The sequence below is a fragment of the Hipposideros armiger genome, unplaced genomic scaffold (assembly GCF_001890085.2).
Source record: "Hipposideros armiger isolate ML-2016 unplaced genomic scaffold, ASM189008v1 scaffold_226, whole genome shotgun sequence".
In the NCBI taxonomy this organism is placed as follows: Eukaryota; Metazoa; Chordata; class Mammalia; order Chiroptera; family Hipposideridae; genus Hipposideros; species Hipposideros armiger.
The window spans coordinates 2,026,753-2,045,803 of record NW_017731576.1 but is presented as its reverse complement, the minus strand read 5'-3'; the positions used below and the strand labels follow the sequence as shown (position 1 = coordinate 2,045,803).

At 37.4% G+C, this 19,051-nt stretch overlaps 1 protein-coding gene across 5 annotated transcripts in view; it reads right to left on the bottom strand.

Moving 5' to 3' along the window:
* PPP2R3A (protein phosphatase 2 regulatory subunit B''alpha) overlaps positions 1–19,051 on the bottom strand; it is a 155,852-nt gene that overhangs the window by 62,879 nt on the left and 73,922 nt on the right. For all 5 annotated transcript variants that reach the window (XM_019654587.1, XM_019654584.1, XM_019654586.1 and 2 more), the window contains 2 exons: positions 10,918–10,992; positions 925–1,011 (listed from right to left, as the gene is read on the bottom strand). In XM_019654587.1, the coding sequence (XP_019510132.1) occupies positions 925–1,011; positions 10,918–10,992 (162 nt within the window). The remainder of the gene's footprint in view (positions 1–924; positions 1,012–10,917; positions 10,993–19,051) is intronic.

Genomic DNA, 19,051 nt, shown 5'->3' with positions numbered 1-19,051 from the left:
GATTACTGTTCATTTTAGAATTTAAAGTTATATATCTATTATGGGCTACTCATTTTGCCAAGTCTTCATTACTTTGTCCCAGATAAAGATAGGGAAAAATAAAGAGTAAATAAGTTTGTCTTAGTAGCTTAAACTTCATTTAGTATAATTCATTTAAAATAAACTATTTCATTTCAAGTATGAACAATTGTACTTCTTTAGATTAACAGAAGCTTGAACAATCAGCATGAAGATTATCTCGGTAAAAGGCTCCCACTAGTGGCCAATACTTTCTGTCTCATAAAATAAATAAAATAATTGAATGAAATGTACTCTTCCTGAAAGAATTTTTAGTACTTTTTTTTCCAGCAGGAACTGTATAAAGAGTCATTGCTGAATGGATCATGTGGAAATTCCTCTATTTCCTTTGCAAGGCCCTTCCCAACCTGGTCCCATCTCACCCCTCTGGCCGTAACACTGGTCACTCTCTGTGGAGTCCTTGGCCACTTAAGGCTGTTCTGCAGTTCCTCAATAAGACACTTTCATGCTTCTGGGTCTTTGCTTATTGTACTGCTTCCTCTACCTGGAATCCCCTTTTCTTCTAAGTTTTTTTATCTTGGTAAACTGGTATCTTCAAGGTCAAGATCACATGCTGATCCTTCTGTAAAGCCTTCTCTGCATATTTATTACACATTTCTGTGGAATTTTTCAAGTCAGGTGTGGCTGTGCACTTTCTCTCTTGCTCCACAGTGCATACCTTGATACAAAAATCCCTTGTTATTCATCTCTGTTCCCCCCAACACATCCCAGGTATCTGATAAAATGCTTAATGACTGAAAGTAGTGATAGAGCTTTGCATGTAATAAGCACTCAAATATTTGTTAAGTGAAGTAAGAATATTAGTTTAAATTGCTCCTTATATGTGAATTCCAATGAGAGGCATACTTGCAAAAAGTTGCTTTTTCTTATCTCTGTTGAAGTAATTTTTCCACTCCAAGATCTGTTGACTGTGTAGAATATTCTCTGAATAACCTGGTTCCAAAAGGAAAACAAACCAAATAAAAACAGTAAAGATATATATTAGTTTACCAAAGGCCATCTTATTAATACACTTTGAACCAAGATAAGTTTTGGCTTTTTGATTATGTCAAATGTCATTTCTAGCAAAAATTAACACTCTATTTTAAAAATCTACATCCATATAGTTTGTATCTGCCCCGATCATTCCAAGAAGAAAAAATATGTATTCTCTGCTCACAAGTCTGCATTTCCCAGCTTACATGTCACTTTCTTTGCTTACCTATCATCTTATATAGTGATGTCTGATCTGATTCAAGTAGTGCTTATTGGGCTGGATGCTTTGGGAAGGTAAATGAGGTGGGAAATATATGCTGGATTGGTTTAACATTCAATAGGTCAGAAGAATGGTTGCCAACATGATATGAGCCAAGAGGGCATTATTCTGGTTATTATAGCCTTCTTCATTGGAATTTTGAAGACCTCTAGTCTTCCAGACTCTCTCTAGAAACTCAAATACATATGGAATAGTTTATATCCCAAGTCCTTATTTGGGGATTAACAATTTTGTTGCTAGCTAATGTTTTAATGAGTTTAACAGATGTGAAACTATGAAGAAAGCCCTGGACAGGAATGGGAGAGAAGGGAGTAGCAACAAATATGCCCGTGATTGAGAATGTGTGTGCTGTGATGTAGGGAGAATTGGAAAAGGAAGACAAGGCTGCAATCCAGGAGGTAGGAGGCCACAGTGCATTCTTAACAATTTTACCTGGGGTTATTCCCATGCATTGAATTTCCCTTTGATCTATTAGGTTTTTCCCCCCGCTCCAAAAGGAAGCAGTGGTGGGAAGAAAAATTTAAGTGGCTTTTTTGGTACTTGGTTTTGATTGTCTAATAACATAGAAATCCTGTGTCCTTGGTGGTTTAATCATGGAAGAGGGTAGAACCTTTAAAAAAATTATTTTAGTGCAAGAAAACAAAAAGGGAAAGATATGTGGACATCTGCCCAAAGAGTAGGCCTAATGAGGGACTAAACCACCATTCTGCTTCTTTGAGAAACAGTAATTCTCAAAAAGAACAGGGAAGGGTCGGCCGAGTGGCGCATTGGTTAAGAGCTGGCTTGGGACACCAGAGGGCCCCGGTTCAGATCCCACATATGAGGGCCAATGACACTGTCCTCCACAGCTAAGATGCTGAACAATAGCTCAACCTGGAACTGGGCTGCTGTGAGTTGCCGGCAACGGCGTAGGCTGCAGCCCCTGCTGCAGTTGGTTGCCAGTGGCTACCGTGTGTAGCCAGCAGCCAGCGAGAGTGGCCAGTAGCTGCAGTGAGCGGCCGTCCAGAAGTCGGTGACTGATCTGCCTCGCCTGGGAAGAGTGCAATGATGGTGCCAACTTGGGCCAGTGAAGCAACGTCCTCCACAACTAGACTGAAGAACAAAACGACAGCAACTTGTCTGTTCCCCTTCCCCCAATTCCCCAATAAAAATCTTAAAAAAAAAAAAAAAAAAAAAGAACAGGGAAAAACTAGCCTCAGGATGAAGATCCACACTTCTGCTGCCTGGCATTCCTCAGCCTACCCCTGCTATCAGTGCCAAGTCCTTCTGACCCGTTAGCATCTAGCTCAGCTGCCAACTCCATAGGAAGGCCCAGAACAGGGCTGGGGTAGAACTCTGCCTTCGATGCTCCTGTGGTCACCTAGGTCTCCTTCAGTCATCCTGTGGTTATATTCTTAACACTGGTGCACCTGACCGTCATCACCTCCAAACTCTATGAAACTAGGTCTTTCTTGACTTGCGTCCCAGTGCCTGACATGATGCTCTGCACATATCAGGTGGTTAATAATTGTTTGATAAATTTTTTAAAACTGAGGTATCACTGACATACAGTACTCGTATATTAATTTCAGGTATACAACATAACAATTCAATATTTGTATATATTGTGAAATGATCACCACAGTAAGTCTATTTAACATCTGTCGCCATACATAGTTATAGAATTTTTTCCTTGTGATGAGAACGTTTAAGATTCACTCTCTTAGCAGCTTTCGAATATGCAATACAGTATTAACTGTATTCGCTATGCTGTACATCACATCCCCAAAACTTTTTTATTTTATAACCGGTAGTTTGTAAGTTTTGACTCACTTCAACCATTTCTCCCCCTCATCCACCCCACTGCCTCAGCAATCTATGAGTTTGATTTTTGTTTTTTAGGATTCTACATATAAGTGAGATCATACAGTATTTGTCTTTCTTAGTCTGACTTATTTCACTCAGCATAATGCCCTCAAGGTCCATCAATGTTGTCTCAAATAGCAAGATTTCATTCTTTTTAATGGCGGCATAATATTCCACTGTATGGATTTTTTTCTTTATCCATTCATCCATTGATGGACACTTAAGTTGTTTCCATATCTTGGCTATTGTAAATAATGCTGCGATTAATATGGGGTGCATATATCTTGTTGAGTTAGTGTTTTCATTTTTTTTGGATAAATACCCAGAAGTGGAATTGATGGATCATATGATAGTGTTTTTAATTTTTCAAGCAATCACCAAACTGTGTTCTGTAGTTGCGGTACCAATTTACAGTCCCACCAATAGTGCACAAGGGTTTCCTTTCCTCCATATTCTCACCAACACTTGTTATATAATATATTGTCTTTTAACTAATAGCCATTCTAACAGGTGTAAGGTGATATCTCATTGTTGTTTTGATCTGCATTTCCCTGATGATTAGTGAAGTTGAGCTTCTTTTCATGTACCTGTTGGCCATCTGTATGTGTTCTTTGGAAAATTGCTTGATAAATTAATGAGGTTTGAAAGTTATGTAACAAAGATTTTTGTGTTACATTTGTGACAGAGACATACTTGTATGGGTTGGATTCATAGCTAGTTGAATAACTATTCAGTTTTTTTAAAATTATAATGTTTTAATATAAATTGTATATACTTTTTTTTTTTAGATTTTTTAATTGGGGAATTGGGGGAGGGGAAGAGTGTTGGGGAATTGGGGAAGGGGACCAGCCAAGTTGTTCTTCAATCTTCACTGTGGAGGGCGCCAGTCACCATCTGGCTGCCAGTTGGTAGCTCATGGCCTCTAAACTCAAGGTGCTGTGTTCAATCTTAGTTGCGGGTGGGCATAGCCACCATCCCATGTGGGAGTCAAACCAGCAAACTTGCTGTTGAGAGCACACACTCTATCCACTGAGCCATCAGGGCGGCGGCTCAGCTCAAGGTGCCAAGTTCAGTCTTAGTTGCGGGTGGGCATAGCCCATCATCGAACTGGCAATCTTGTTACACCAGCTGAGCCATCCTGCCACCTGTTGGCAGCTCAGCAACAGCTCAGGTCGGCATCACTGGCCCATGTGGGAATCGAACTGGCGGCCCTGTTGCTGAGAGCTGGCGGCCCTGTTGCTGAGAGCTTATGCTCTTAAGCCAACTCTTAACCAACTGAGCCACTCGACCGGCATCTATTCAGTTTTGAATAGCAGATGGATGCCAATCCAAAAAAGGTCTCTAATTAGTATTTCACATAAAGCAGTATTATCTATGATTTATAGATTGCATATAAAATATGCAGAAAACATAAAACAGGAAGGGTAAATATATTCAAAATTATTCTGAAAGATAACTACTAATGTAGTAACATTTACTCTTTTCTCTCCCTCCTGCACTTTGGTGTTTTATTATCACTTCCAAATCTCAGGTGCACATACAGGAGTAATATTAATCTCGAGGAAAAAAATAAGATTGGAGTGAAGATGTGACCATGATCTGAATGGCTGGCTGAGTATCAGGTAGAAGAAACTGACTTTTCTGTGTTGTACCAGAGGGCAGAATTGGAACTACTGGATAAAAATGCCCTTATTCTGAAATGCTTCAGAATAAGGAGGAATTTCATAAAATTAGCTCTATGAAGCAATGGGTTGTATGAAGCCATAAGGTTTCTTCTCACCACAATTATTTAGGTAGAAGTTGTCAGGATTTCTGCATTAGTTGGGAGCTGGGACCACCTGGTGTCTAATTTCACTACTGGCCCCAATCACTCAGACTCTGACTGAGGTATTTCAGGGCAGAGACTGTGTCTTAATACTATATTCTTAGCACTAGCATGGAAGAAGTTCATATAAAAAAAAGGATTTTTACATTGGAAATGATATATATACATATATATATGTATATATACATATATATGTGTATATATATACATATATATCATTTCCAATGTAAAAATTAATATAATATATATATATATATATATAATACATAATGAAAATAAATGTTAAGAATATCATTTATCATAGTTCCATGTCCCCACTCTCAAGTTAAAGTCAATTTCAATACATATTATTAAACAAATTTTTTCTTGTTGAACATTAGATTTTGTTTTTTTTTTAAAGATTTTTATTGGGGAATTGGGGACGGGGAACAATGTTGAGGAATTGGGGAAGGGGAATAGCCAAGTTGTTGTCCTTCAATCTTAGTTGTGCAGGGTGCAGCTAGCTCAGCTCCAAGTCCTGTTGCCATCTGGTCGCCTGTCAGAAGCTCGCAGCCGCACAACTCAAGGTGCTGTGTTCAATCTTAGTTGCAGGTGGGTGTAGCCCACCATTCCATGCAGGAGTCAAACCAGCAACCTTGTTGTTAAGAGAGCACGCTCTAACCACTGAGCCATCCTGCTGCCTATTGGCAGCTCAGCTCGGGCACAGCTCACTGGCCCATGTGGGAATCAAACAGGCGACCCTGTTGCTCAGAGCTTTCGCTCTTAACCAACTGAGCCACTTGGCCGGCCCGCATTATTAGATTTTCGTTCTTAAACAGGATTTTTTAAAAAAAGATTGTTATTGGGAAATTGGGGAAGGGGAACAGACAAGTTGCTGTCCTTTTGTTCTTTAGTCTAGTTGTGGAGGACGTTGCTTCACTGGCCCAAGTTGGCACCATCATTGCGCTCTTCCTGGGCGAGGCAGATCAGTCACCGGCTTCTGGACAGCCGTTCACGCTGGCTGCTGGCTACACACGGTGGCCCATGGCAACCCACTGCAGCAGGGGCTGCAGCCTACACCATCGCCGCAACTCCTGGCAGCCCAGCTCCAGGTTGAGCTGCTGTTCAGCATCTTAGCTGTAGAGGGCAGTGTCACTGGCCCTCATATGTGGGATCCAAACCGGGGCCCTCTGGCGTCCCAAGCCAGCTCTTAACCAACATGCCACTTGGCCGGCCCTGTTCTTATTTCTTGATTTTGAATATAAATTTATCTTTTTTTTTTTAAGTTGCAGAAAAAGGAGTTTATTAAAAGAAATATATTTCAAGGAAACAGAAGCAGGCCCAAACAGTAGTAGAGAATGGCTCAAAGGCCATTATTGGAAAACAAAGTACACTCCGAAGTGGACCCCGAGCAGAGGCAAGGCTCAAAACGCTCAAAAAAGGTCGAATATAAATTTATCATAAAGTCTAAGTTTTCTATCTTTCTAAATTCTATATTTATGTAATCCTGAAATATTTTATATTACTTACGGAAGTACTGTGTTACACTTAAAATTGTAAAACTTTAATCTGTACTTTTGCTAATTTTATTTTCTTGTTTTTTGTTTGTTTTGGGCAGAATTTTTTTTAATTTGCAAATGTTTTGACTGTTAAGCAGTTCGTATTTTAGCCTCTGTTAACCTCCTTCTCTAATACTGTAAAAAAAGAAAGTACTGTATTCCATTTTCTATAGTCTAAATCTCCTTATTTAGTGGCCCCACTTCATCAACATATTTATTGGTTTCCACATTACTGATTCAGCATTTTAGCTTACCGAGGTAGGGGCACCACCTAGTGGTGAGAGCTTTTAGCTGCTAATTCTACATTCAATTCCCTCCCTTCCCCCCAAGTTTGGCCTACCACTTTTACGTAAATAAAAAAGAAATTAAGCACATTAAAAAATACGTATAGAACAAAATTTAGAAATTAATAATAACAATAACTTTCCTTCTAGCGAGGGGAATGAATTTTGACCAAGGGATCTCTAGTCACCTTGATAGAAAATTAAATCATAAGTGATTTTCCTTTATTTTTCTTTGTATCTATTGAATTAGAAACCTCTAATTCACAATTACAGGTCACCAGGAATGGAGGTAAGTGTTTAGTGGATCTGTCAGATAGTTTTTGACAAGTGGATCGAATGCAGACACAGAAATTACAGCGATTGATCATTGTCGACGACTTGAATGCAGATGAACATACTCAAATGCTGAAAGCGTGGCTCTTCTACTTGGCAGGGAGTGGTGAATGGGTTCCTGATACACTCTGGTTAATATGGCTCTGAAAAGTATTTCTTCATGCTCTTCTGCAGAATTTGCACTTAAAAAAAATCTAATAAAAATCAGTTCTTTCTCTGTCAAGGGGAAAAGTTCTCAAGGAGAAAGTTCAGCAGCTGTTAGTGATAGGCAGTCTCCGCCACAGTTTAGTCATCTCAGGAAATACCAGTACCTTGTCCTCAACAATTAAAATCCTGGCATTTCAGCCTGAAGTGATGGATTCAGGCCAATCAAGACACTGAATAATACATCACTAAGACACCATCTTAGCAAGACACAGAAATATCTTTACTGCCAGCACTAATGTCATAAAGAAGTATTTTCATTCTCATCACTGATTTTAAAACCTCATGCGAGCACCTCGTGCCTCAAAAGTCAGCATATGCCAGTTAGGATAAGCAGAGCTTTTATTCACTGGCAGTTTCTTTGCATGGCATGAAAAACTGCAAACTCAAGGGCTACAATTTGCTGGTATTTCCAATTTTCGTTTTCATTCAATATCAAGAGGTTTATTTCTCAACTGACAACTCTTCTCTGGAAATAAAGAATACGGAGTGATGTTACGTGCAATTCCTTATTTGGGTAGTGATGTCTTATTTGCTGTATGCCTAGTTGGTGCTTGCTTACCAGTCTAAAAACAGCTTATGAAATAATTAAACAAAAAATATTTTTATATAGCATAGGTTTTCAGTGATAAATAGAAAACAAAAGTTGCCCAACTTTTCATCATATATGTGCCACACATAAGCTAATATTTGAGTCATACCCTGTGTCAGCAGTTTCTTCCAACAGTAAAGTGAAATAACTAAATAGCTTTAGCATGCAAACAAAATATATTAATTGTTTTACGTGTATGACACTTACATTACGTAATAGTCAATAGGATAATAAGATAAATTAATTTTGCTTTTTCTGAGATATTTGTCGTTAATGCTGAGGCTGATATTTGTAAGTGTATTGGAAATAAACCCTGTCTGGCATAAGCAGGGTTTAGAAAGATGCCTCTCTAATTTGGCCACTTCTATGCCTTTAACAACATAATTAATTTCACACTAGAAATCTTACATTGTATTTGTTGTAGAAAAACTCTGAAGTAATGCAAAAATTTCAATGATTTCATGCCATTATTTAACCAAATTTCCTAATAGAAAAGGCACTGGGAGAGCATAACCAGTCCAATAAAATTCTGTTTCCAGATATTCACTGTGATACTTTTTTTTTTTTTTCTCTCCTTTGGATGGTAGTATGAGATTATCACTACAGCAGATACACTTACCTCAGTCAGTACATACACATTCACATTCTATATTCGTAACTGGATCTTGTTTACTACTTATGTTTTGATGCTGTTTGAGCTGCTCTGTTATCATTATTTCATTACAAGTATTTTATATTTAATGACTACCTCTGAGCAATGGATTCATTTTTGTTAACTTGGGATAAAGCAGCATAATACTAATAAAGTATAAATTTAAAAATGTAAATAATATGCAAATACCATGAAAATATGTCTGCTAAGATAATTATCTGTATCCTGTTAAATGACCAATGTAGCTCTTTCTGGTCAATAATTAACATAATAGAATTTCTCAGAAAATGCAAATTATATGTGAACAAAATGATTTTGTGGCTTTTTACTCTGACATCATTAAACTTTCTGGGGACCACTTGCTAAATGACCACACACCATTACTTAAATACCAAACTAGAAAGTGTAAAGAAAGAAAATTTGTCTCTATTTTACAATTCTGATCTTTACCATCTTTTCTAACAATAAATTTCAATAAAAAGTTCCTCTATAGAGAGCATTTTCTGAATTGGTAGAAGGTTGGACTAGATTATCTCTAAGATCTTATCCAACTCTTAAGATTCTAAATTATGCTATTAATATGCCCTGAGTTTATAGAACAGTCAACCATTAGAACCCAAAAATTCCCTTTGGGATTGAAGCCAGAGTTAATGTGTAGAATTCTTAAACATGAATACTTTCACTTATTCACTCAATAAATACTGTATCTATTATGTACTAGGTATTATCCTAGGTATTGGGGATACAGCAGTGAAAAATATCGACAAAGTCCCTGCTCTCATGGAATTTATATTATAGAGGAGATGGACAATAAGTATCAGATGATATGAGAGCTAAGAAGAAAAACGAAACAGAACAAAGGCATAGAGAGTGCAGGGGGAAGGGGCAGCAGGAGAAGAAGGGTGAAGAAGGCCGTGGGTCATCGGGGAAGGCCTCACTAATAAAGGAATACCTGAGCACACAGCTGGATGAAGTGAGAGAGTGAATCATGCGGAAATCTGTAAGAGGCGCGTTCTAGGCAGAGGAAAGAGTAAGAACAATGTACCTAAGGCAGAAGTTGGGTTTGGTCTGTTCCTGCAACAGCGAGGAGGCCATTGTGGCTGGAGCAGAGAGCAAGGGGCAGGGTGGTAGGAGATAAGATCAGAAAGCAGGGAATGTGAGGGTGTTGGGGGGATTATGGAGAGTCTTGGCAAGGGCTTTGGCTTTTATTCTGAGTGAGATGCGAAACCACTGGAGGGTTTGAGCAGAGGAGTGATATGATCTGACTTAGATTTTCAATGGATAACTCTACCTTGTGGAGACTAGATTGAGGTTGTGGAAGCAGGGAGACCAATTATAAGTAATCCAAGTGAGAAACAAGGGTGACTGGGCGTGGGTGATTGAGGTGGAGGTCATTTAGTATAGTCTGTGGTTCATAGGCAATAACAACTGCTGAGACAGCCTTAGATGACAGTGACACCTTCTGGCTCAAATAAAGTCTTAAAAAGATTTATGAACACAGAGAACCAACCTAAAAGCAAAGAATGAAGTTCCTATAGGAGAAAAAAAAAAATGGTTGTATTCTGTAGCTTGGCAGAACCCAATAAATCCACGGCCAAAAAAAGTACCCAAGAATGAGAGGGTCTTCCTCAGAGGAGACTGACATATGTCCTGGGGGATCTGAGCCAGAGGTAAGGGCCATTGCACCTGAGTGTGGCTGTGAATGTGACGTGTGCCTGGGGTTCAACTTTGGAATTCCTCCAAAGACAAGGGCTGCAGTGTGCACTGCAGGCCTGTGTGCTCTCACTCCTAATTCATGCCTTGCCTGTGACTGATCAAATGCTGTACATGAGGAACAGGGAATGAGAAAGCACCTCACAAAACAGGAGATTGTGATTATGTTATTTTAAATTCTTACAGGATTTGTTTTCTGATTACACATAAGCTATTTCTTACTATCATTTCTACTTCTAACTTTGAAATACTATAGACACATCTTTTTCTGGGAATGGTTTTTGAAAATTCTTTTCAGTATTTGCAAATGCTAAACATCAACTGGTTATCAATATTTATGACACAGCAAAAGGTACACATACCTCTTAGGACCAGACAGAATGACTTTAATTTCCTCTTAAGCATTGGGTACATAGACTCGTAAGAAGGGAAATAGATATAAATTAATCAATTCAACTTTACTGGCCCGTCCTTCCACTTAAGATAATCATTATACCCCATGTTACCTTTTGCATGAAGATGTGAAACTGTGGCTACTAGGTAGTGATAGGAAACAGATTTATGGAGTTACATTAAGAGGAAAGAGGACTCGGCCTACCGTGGTGATGTAGCGGGAGTGGAATTCCGGAGCATCTTTCAGAAACGTGAGGCCAGGGTGTGTATCCACCACATCCTGCAAAAGAATAAAACCAAAACTAAATTAAACATACCAAAAAGCCAAATAAAATACCTACAGAATTTGTCCCTTACTGTGGAATAAGTTGCCAGCTGCACAAACTCACCATTGTAGAATATTGAACAATGCACTTAAAATTTAATTACCACTTTATTAAATTCACATTTTATCACAAGCATACTTATGTGTGCTCTTCAATATGCATAGTACATTTCAATAAAAAGTTAAAATTTTAATTTAGCTATATTTGGTAACTTGCGAATCAAATGTATTGTAATTCTAACACATCATGGAATGTCAGGGAAATCTATCCCGCAGTTCTTGGTAGGGGTTGCTAAGTGAAATTGTCACAGAAAAGATGATAGACACAAGCCAGCTACAGTGACTGTTTCTTAACCTAGAGTCATGGGAAATTTTTGAAAAAAACCCAGCCATGTAGCCAAGTAGTTTGAAATCTGTCTATGTTGCAAATAATTGTGTGGATAAATCTGTTCTCAATTTACAATTCTATTTTATTTTAAAATCTGATTGCTTGTTCTCATGGGAGACTATAAAAATATTAAAACCTTGAAATACTGTCTTTATGTTCTAATTAGATTTTTAAAGCACTCTGAACAAGCCTAGAGAACCTATTAGAGAAAATTTAATAACCAGAGGCAACAGCAATGCTAACATAGGTATAATCTATTAATTGGTTAGTCATCAATGGACAGACATCAGTTATATCTGTGTTGTTTCTTCAGAGCAGGTAGCTATACATGCCTACCAACAGAATCTAAAACCAATGGGCCTTTAACTTTTTTTTTTATAGTCAGCCTTTTTATTTATTAATTTTTTTATTATTTTTTTTATTGTTAGTTTCAGGTGTACAGAACAATACAATAGTTACCCTTTTTTCACCCTCACCAGGTAACGACCCCCCTCCCCCATCTATTGCCCTCCCACCCTCGATATCATGCTTATCTATTACAATTCCATTGAATCCGTTCCCGCTCTCTACTCCATGTCCCGAGACTATATGTATATATATATATATAATTATAGTTGACATACAGTATCATTCAACATCAGTTTCAGAAATACAATGCGGTGGTGGGCCTTTAACTTTTTATTTGGAAATAATTTCAGTCCTACAGCAAAGCTGCAAAAATATTACAGAGAAATGTTCTCCCAGCTTCCCATAATGGTAACAACTTACAAACCACAGTATAATTATCAAAACTAGGAAATGAGTATTGATAGAATACTATACTACAAACCTTATTCAAATTTTACCAGCTTTCCTTCTAGTGTCCTTTTCTGTTCCAGGATCTTACACTGCATTTAGAATTCTTGTGTCTCGTTGGTCTCTCCCAATTTGCGACAGTTTCTCAAGTCTTTCTTTGTATTTCATGATTTTGACTTAATGAGTCTGGTCAGTTATTCTATAGAATCTCTCTCCATGTGGTTTTGTCTGATGTTCTTTCATGATTAAAGTTACATACATTCAGCAGGTATACCATAGAAGTGATGTTGTATCCTTTTCAGTCATACAAGGAGTATGTGATGTTGAACGTGTCTTATGTCTTGTGGTGTTAACTCTGAGCACACTTGATTGAAGTGGTGTCTTCTAAGTTCGCCATCAAAAAGTTATTATTTTCCCTTAATAATTGATAAATATAGTGGGGAGACTCTGCCTAAATCCTGTTTCTGTGCAAACTTTGGCCCACTGATTTTGACAGCCATTGGTGGAACTTGACTGTGGCATTTATATTGTGGTGTTTACCTAATAGTGACTCTGTATTTCTCTCATTTCTTCTACATTTATTAACTGTAATTCTTCTGCAAGAAAGAGCTAGTTGTCCCTTCTCGACCATGTATTTATTGGTTCAAGTTATATCAGTATAGACTCATGAGTATTGATTTTATTTTATGGGTTATAATTCAATAAGATCATTATTTATTTTGTTTGCTCAAAATGAGATTAGCTTTGGCTCCTGGGAACTCTATCAGGTTGGCTCCTGTGTCCTCTTGACGTACCTCATCCTTTTGTGAGCACTTCCATATTTTTCTGGGCTCACAAGATGGTCCAGGTCTTATATTTTCCTTGCTCCAGCCCTGGAATCAACTTTTTTTTCCAAATAGCCCAGGTTCCTTTCATTGTAGAATGGTATTTAGAAACCAAATCAGGGTGCCAGGTGAGCTGATTACTAGGGTGTCACTGCTCTTGGGTTCTCTTAGCAGGCAGAACAGGAATATATGTATGTATACTAATCTACACACACACACACGTTTTTTTCTACAACTATCTCTATATATTAAGAACTATGCAATCCTACAGATAACTGATTTCAATCCAATACCACAAGGTTCATCATAGCCTTCCCCATTTTCTTTGTAACTTTAACAGAATTGGCAACCCACACACACCCCACTGAGAAACAAATTTACTAACTAGAGTACAGTATTTACAGTTCCTTTTGTCTTTAGTCATACAGTATCCAGTTAAAATACCATTTTCCAAGGTAAGTTAACGCTTTCCTTTTCTTACTTTATCCAATTTAATGTGGCTGTGTTATTAATTTGTAATACAGTTCAGTTCATTTGTTACTGTTTACATTCTATTTTGGGTTTCTTTCTCACAGGTCCTGCTTGATTTTAATTCCTTCTTTATTTATTGGAGGGAAAGTATGCGAAACATTACTATGGTTCTAAGAGTCAAGCTAATGTAGAATTGACATCTTCACAATGTCTTGTTCCCACCCATAAAGACATATCACTCCATTTATATAAATCTTCTTTAATTTCTCTCAGCAGTGTTTTGCTATTTTTAGTGTACAGGTCTTGCACATCTTTTGTCAGATTCATCTCTAAGTATTCAATATTTTGGGGTGGTATTATAAATGGTATTTAAAAAATTTTAATTTCCAAGTATTTGTTGCTAGTATATGAAAATAGACTTTTGTATTATATATTGAGCACTTATCTCTAGCCTTGCTAAACTCACTTCTTAAATATATCTTAACAATATCCCACAAATTTTGATATGTTGTGTTTTCATTTCATTCAGTACAATATACTTCCTAATTTTCCTTTGTATTTCTTCTCTGACACATGGGTTATTTAGAAGTGTTATTTAGTTATCATATATTTGGGAATTTTTCACAGATCTGTTATTATTTCTAATTTAATTTATGGTCAGAGAAGATACTTATGAGCTGAATATTTAAAATTTATTGAGATTTGTTCTGTGGCCCAGAATATGGTCTATCTTGGTAAATATTCTGTGTACATGTTAAAAGAATGTGCATTTTACTGTTGTCGGGTAAAGTGTAATATAAAGTATCAATTAGGTAATGTTGCTTGATAGTGTTGTTCAATTGTTCTATAGCCTTATTTAATTTCTCTCTATTCATTCTTGACAGCAGCACATGGAAATCTACAACTATAATTGTGAATTTATCTTTGTAGTTCTATCAGATTTTGCTTCACACATTTTGAAGGTATGTTATTAGGTTCATAAACATTTAAAATTGTTATATCCTGAATTGATCCTTTTATTATTCCCTAGCAATATTTTTTCCTGTAAAAACTCTTTTGTCTGATATTAATAAAGCTACCCAGCTTTCTTTTCTTTTAATGGTTAAAAAAACCCAAAACATAAAATTCATCCTCCCAACAACTTCCAGTTGTACAGTACAATACTGTCAACCACTTGCACACTGTTGTGCAACAGATCCCGAGATCCCAGCTCCCCAGTGCTGCATGACTGAAGCTCTACATCGACTAAACAACACCCCACCCCACCCCAGCCCAGCCCAATCCCTGGCAACCACAATTTTTCTTTCCAGCTCTATGAGTTGGCTACTTTAGATACCTCATATAGGTGGAATCACACAGTATTTGTCTTTTGTGACTGGCTTCTTTCACCTAGCATAATGTCTTCAAGGTTCATCCATGTTGTTGCATGTGACAGAATTTCCTTTTTTTAAAAAAGAGAGGACTCAAAGAAAACCAGAAATGAAAGAGAAGTAACAACTGCCACTACAGAAATACAAAGGGTTATAAGAAAATATTACAAACAATTACATGCTAACAAACTGGGCAATCTGGAAGAAATGGATAAATTCCTAAAAACATACAATCTTCCAAGACTTAAAAAATATAATCAGGTTATTTGTCGTTATTGAATCATAGGAGTTCTTTATATAATCTGGATATTAACTCCTTATTAGATACCTTTACAAATATTTTTTCCATTCTGTAGGCTGGCTTTCACTGTTTCCTTTGCTGTTCAGAAGTTTCTAAGTTTGATGTAGTCCCATTTGTCTAATTTTGCTTTTGTTGTCTATGCTTCTGGTACTATATCCATGAAATCACTGCCAAATCCAAAGTCATGAAGCTTTCCCTGATGTGTTCTTCTAGGAGTTTTATAGTTTTAGGTCTTTATCCATTTTGAGTTAATTTTTATATATCATTAAGATAAGGATGTAACTTATTTTTTTGCATGTGGATATCCAGTTTTCCTCACTGTGTACTCCTGACATCCATGTTGAAGATCATTTGATCATATGGGCTTTCTATTCTGTTCCATTGGTCTATATGTTTGTCTTTATGCCAGTAGCATACTGTTTTGTTGCTGTGGCTTTGTAGTATATTTTTGAAGTCAGAAAGTTTGAGGCTTCCAGGTTTGTTTTCCTGTCTCAGGATTGTTTTGGCTATTCCAGGGCCTTTGAAATTCCATATGAATTTTAGGATTGTTTTATCTGTTTCCGCAAAAAAAATACACTGTTATTTTTAAACAGTTTTATTAGGTATGACTGATATACAAAAAATTGCACATATTTACGGTGTACAATTTGATGAGTTTTAACATATGCATACACCCAGGAAATTATTACCACAATCCAGGTAATAGATATATCCATCAATTCCAAAGATTTCCCTGTGCTTTTATTTTTGGTAAGAGTACGTAACTTAAGATCTACCTTTTAATAAATTTTTAACTGCATAATACAACATTATTAACTATAGGCACTACTGTATAGCAGATCTCTAGAACTTATTTATTGTGCATGAATGGAACTTTACACCCATTGAACATCATCTCCACGATTCCACTTATATCTAAAACAGTCAAATTCATAGAAGCAGAGGATACAATGATGGTCGCCAGAGGCTTAGGGAAGGGGACCACAGGGATTTTGATTGAGATTGCACTGATATGTAGACTGCTCCGGGTAGTATGGGCATTTAACAACAGTACATCTTCCAATCTGTTTATTTGTTTTCCATTCATTTGTAAGAGCTTTCTTTCGATTACTGTTATCATGGTGTATCTTTTTCTCTCCTTTTACTTTTAACCTACCTGTGCCTTTATAAATAAAGCACATTTTCTTTCAGGCAGCATATATTTGGGTCTTGCTGTTTTTGTCTTATCTTTGCCTTTTGGGGGTAATCATACTACTTATGTTTAATGTGAATATTCATATGGTTAGGTTTACACCTATCATCTTGCTATCTGTCCAATCATTCTTTATTCTTTTTTTCCCCCTTCCTTTTCTGCCTCTTTTTGGGTTAACTGAGGGTTTTTTTTGTTTGTTTTTAATGATTCTCTCATTTTGTTTCCTTTTTTGGATTACTAGCTATAACTCTGTTATTTTAGTGGTTGCATCAGAGGTTAAAGAATACATCTTTAACTTACTACAATCTACTTTCAAGTGATGTTATACTATTCATGGATTATATGTGAACCAAAAAATAGGATAGTACTTCTTTTTCTCTTTTCCCAGCCTTTATGCTATTGCTGTGAAATTGTACTTAAACATGTTATAAACACAACAATACATTACTGATAGTTTTGTTTAAGGAGTTGTCTTCTAAAGGGATTTGAATACTAAAAAAATCACATTTATCCACGTAATTACCATTTCTGGAGCTCTTCATTCCTTTGCATAGATTTGTATTTCCATCTGGTATTATTTTCTTCCTTGCCTAAACAGAAAAACATTTCTTGTAGTGCATTTCTGCTGGTGATGATTTCTTTCAGCTTTTGTGTCCAAAAAAAGCTTTAATTCACCTTCATTTTTGAAAGATATTTTCACTGGTATAGTATTCTAGGTTGACAGTTCTTTTCTTTCAGTACTTTAAAGACGTTGTTCCATTGTCTTCTGGTTTAGACTGTTTCCAACGTGATATCTGCTGTCATCTCTATCTTTGTTCCACTCTATGAAATGTGACTATTTCCTCTGGCTGCTTCCTCAAACTTTCTGTTTATTACTGGTTTAGAGCCATTTCATTTTGATGTGCCTTGGTATAGTTTTGTGTTTCTTGTGCTTGAGCTTATTGAACATCTTGGGTTTGTGAGTTTATAGTTTTTATCAAGTATAGAAAAATTTGGGCCATTATCTCTTCAAATAATTTTTCTGTTCCCCTGCAATGCAATTCCAGCACAAACTATCCAGACTTAGCGCAGATTTCACAGGTTAAGGGCACAGTCCTCCACAAGACTCCTCTCATATCAGACATCAGTTGTTATTATGGAGTTCTCAGGCCACCTATGCTTCTGACTATTCGTTTAAATTTGGGGGTTTCCACTATTCCTTCAACTTGAACAATGTGCACAAACGACATACAGAACTGAAGAAAGTAATTATAATTACTACTGTATTATGAAGGATACAACTCAGGACCAGCCAAATAAGAGACACATAAGGCAATGTCTGGGAAGTTTCCAAATGTGGAGCTTCTGTGTCCTCAGGACACAGTCATCCTCCCAGCACATAACTGTGCATCATTAACCAGGGAAGCTCAATTGAGTGTCAGTGTGCAGTTTTTTATTGCGTTTCATTATGTAGGCATAATTGATCAAATCATTGGCCACATGATTGCATTCAATCTCCATGTTCCCTCCCCTCCTTGAAGGTCAGGTTAATATCACCTGGCTGAAAGCCCCAACCTCTAATCACATGGTTGGTCCTTTTTGGCATGGCAAGCACCCATCCTGAAACTATCTAGGGGCCCACCATGACTCACTTCATTAGCATAAACTCAAGCATGGTCCCAGGAGCCCACCATGAAAAACAAAGACAGTCCTATCATTTGGGAAATTCCAAGGGTTTAGAAGTTCTGTCCTAGGAACCAGGGACAAAGACCTAACAAATTATTTTATAAATATGTTAGGTTGCATATTTTATAAATGTGGTAGGTCCCACAGCTCACTGATGCCTTTTTCATTTTTCATTAATTTTTCCTTTGTGTCCTCCTGCCTTATTTTGTATAGTTAGTTTTCTATGTCTTCAAGTGCACTAATTTCATTTGTAATGTTTAATCTGTCATTAATCCAATCCGGTGTATTTTTCACCCCAGACATCTTAGTTTTTATCTCTACAAATTCAATCTCTGTCTTCAAAAATATTGTTATGATATCTGTTTTAAAGGACTTGTTTGCTAATTCTAACATCTGTGTCAGTTGTATCAGTTGTTTTTTTTTTTAAAGATTTTTTTATTAAAGATTTTTTTATTGGTACAGCCCTGGGGAATTGGGGGAAGGGGAACAGACAAGTTGCTGTTGTTTTGTTCTTCAGTCTAGTTCTGGAGGACGTTGCTTCACTGGCTCAAGTTGGCACCATCATTGCGCTCTTCCCGGGGAGGCAGATCAGTCGCCGGCTTCTGGACGGCGGCTCACAGCAGCTGCTGGCTGCTCACGCTGGCTGCTGGCTACACACGGTAGCTCATGGCAACCCACTGCAGCAGGGGCTGCAGCCTACGCCGTTGCCAGTGACTCACAGCAGCCCAGCTCCAGGTTGAGCTGCTGTTCAGCATCTTAGCTGTAGAGGACAGTGTCACTGGCCTTCATATGTGTGATCCGAACCGGGGCCCTCTGGCGTCCCAAGCCAGCTCTTAATGCGCCACTCGGCCGGCCCAGTTGTATCAGTTTTGATTGCTTCATTTTTCTCTTTATTATCGACTGTATTTTTCTGCTTCTTTGCATGCCTGATGACACCAGCCATTATGAATTTTACCTTGTTGAGTACTGGGTATTCTTATATTCTTACAAATATTCTCAAGCTATGTT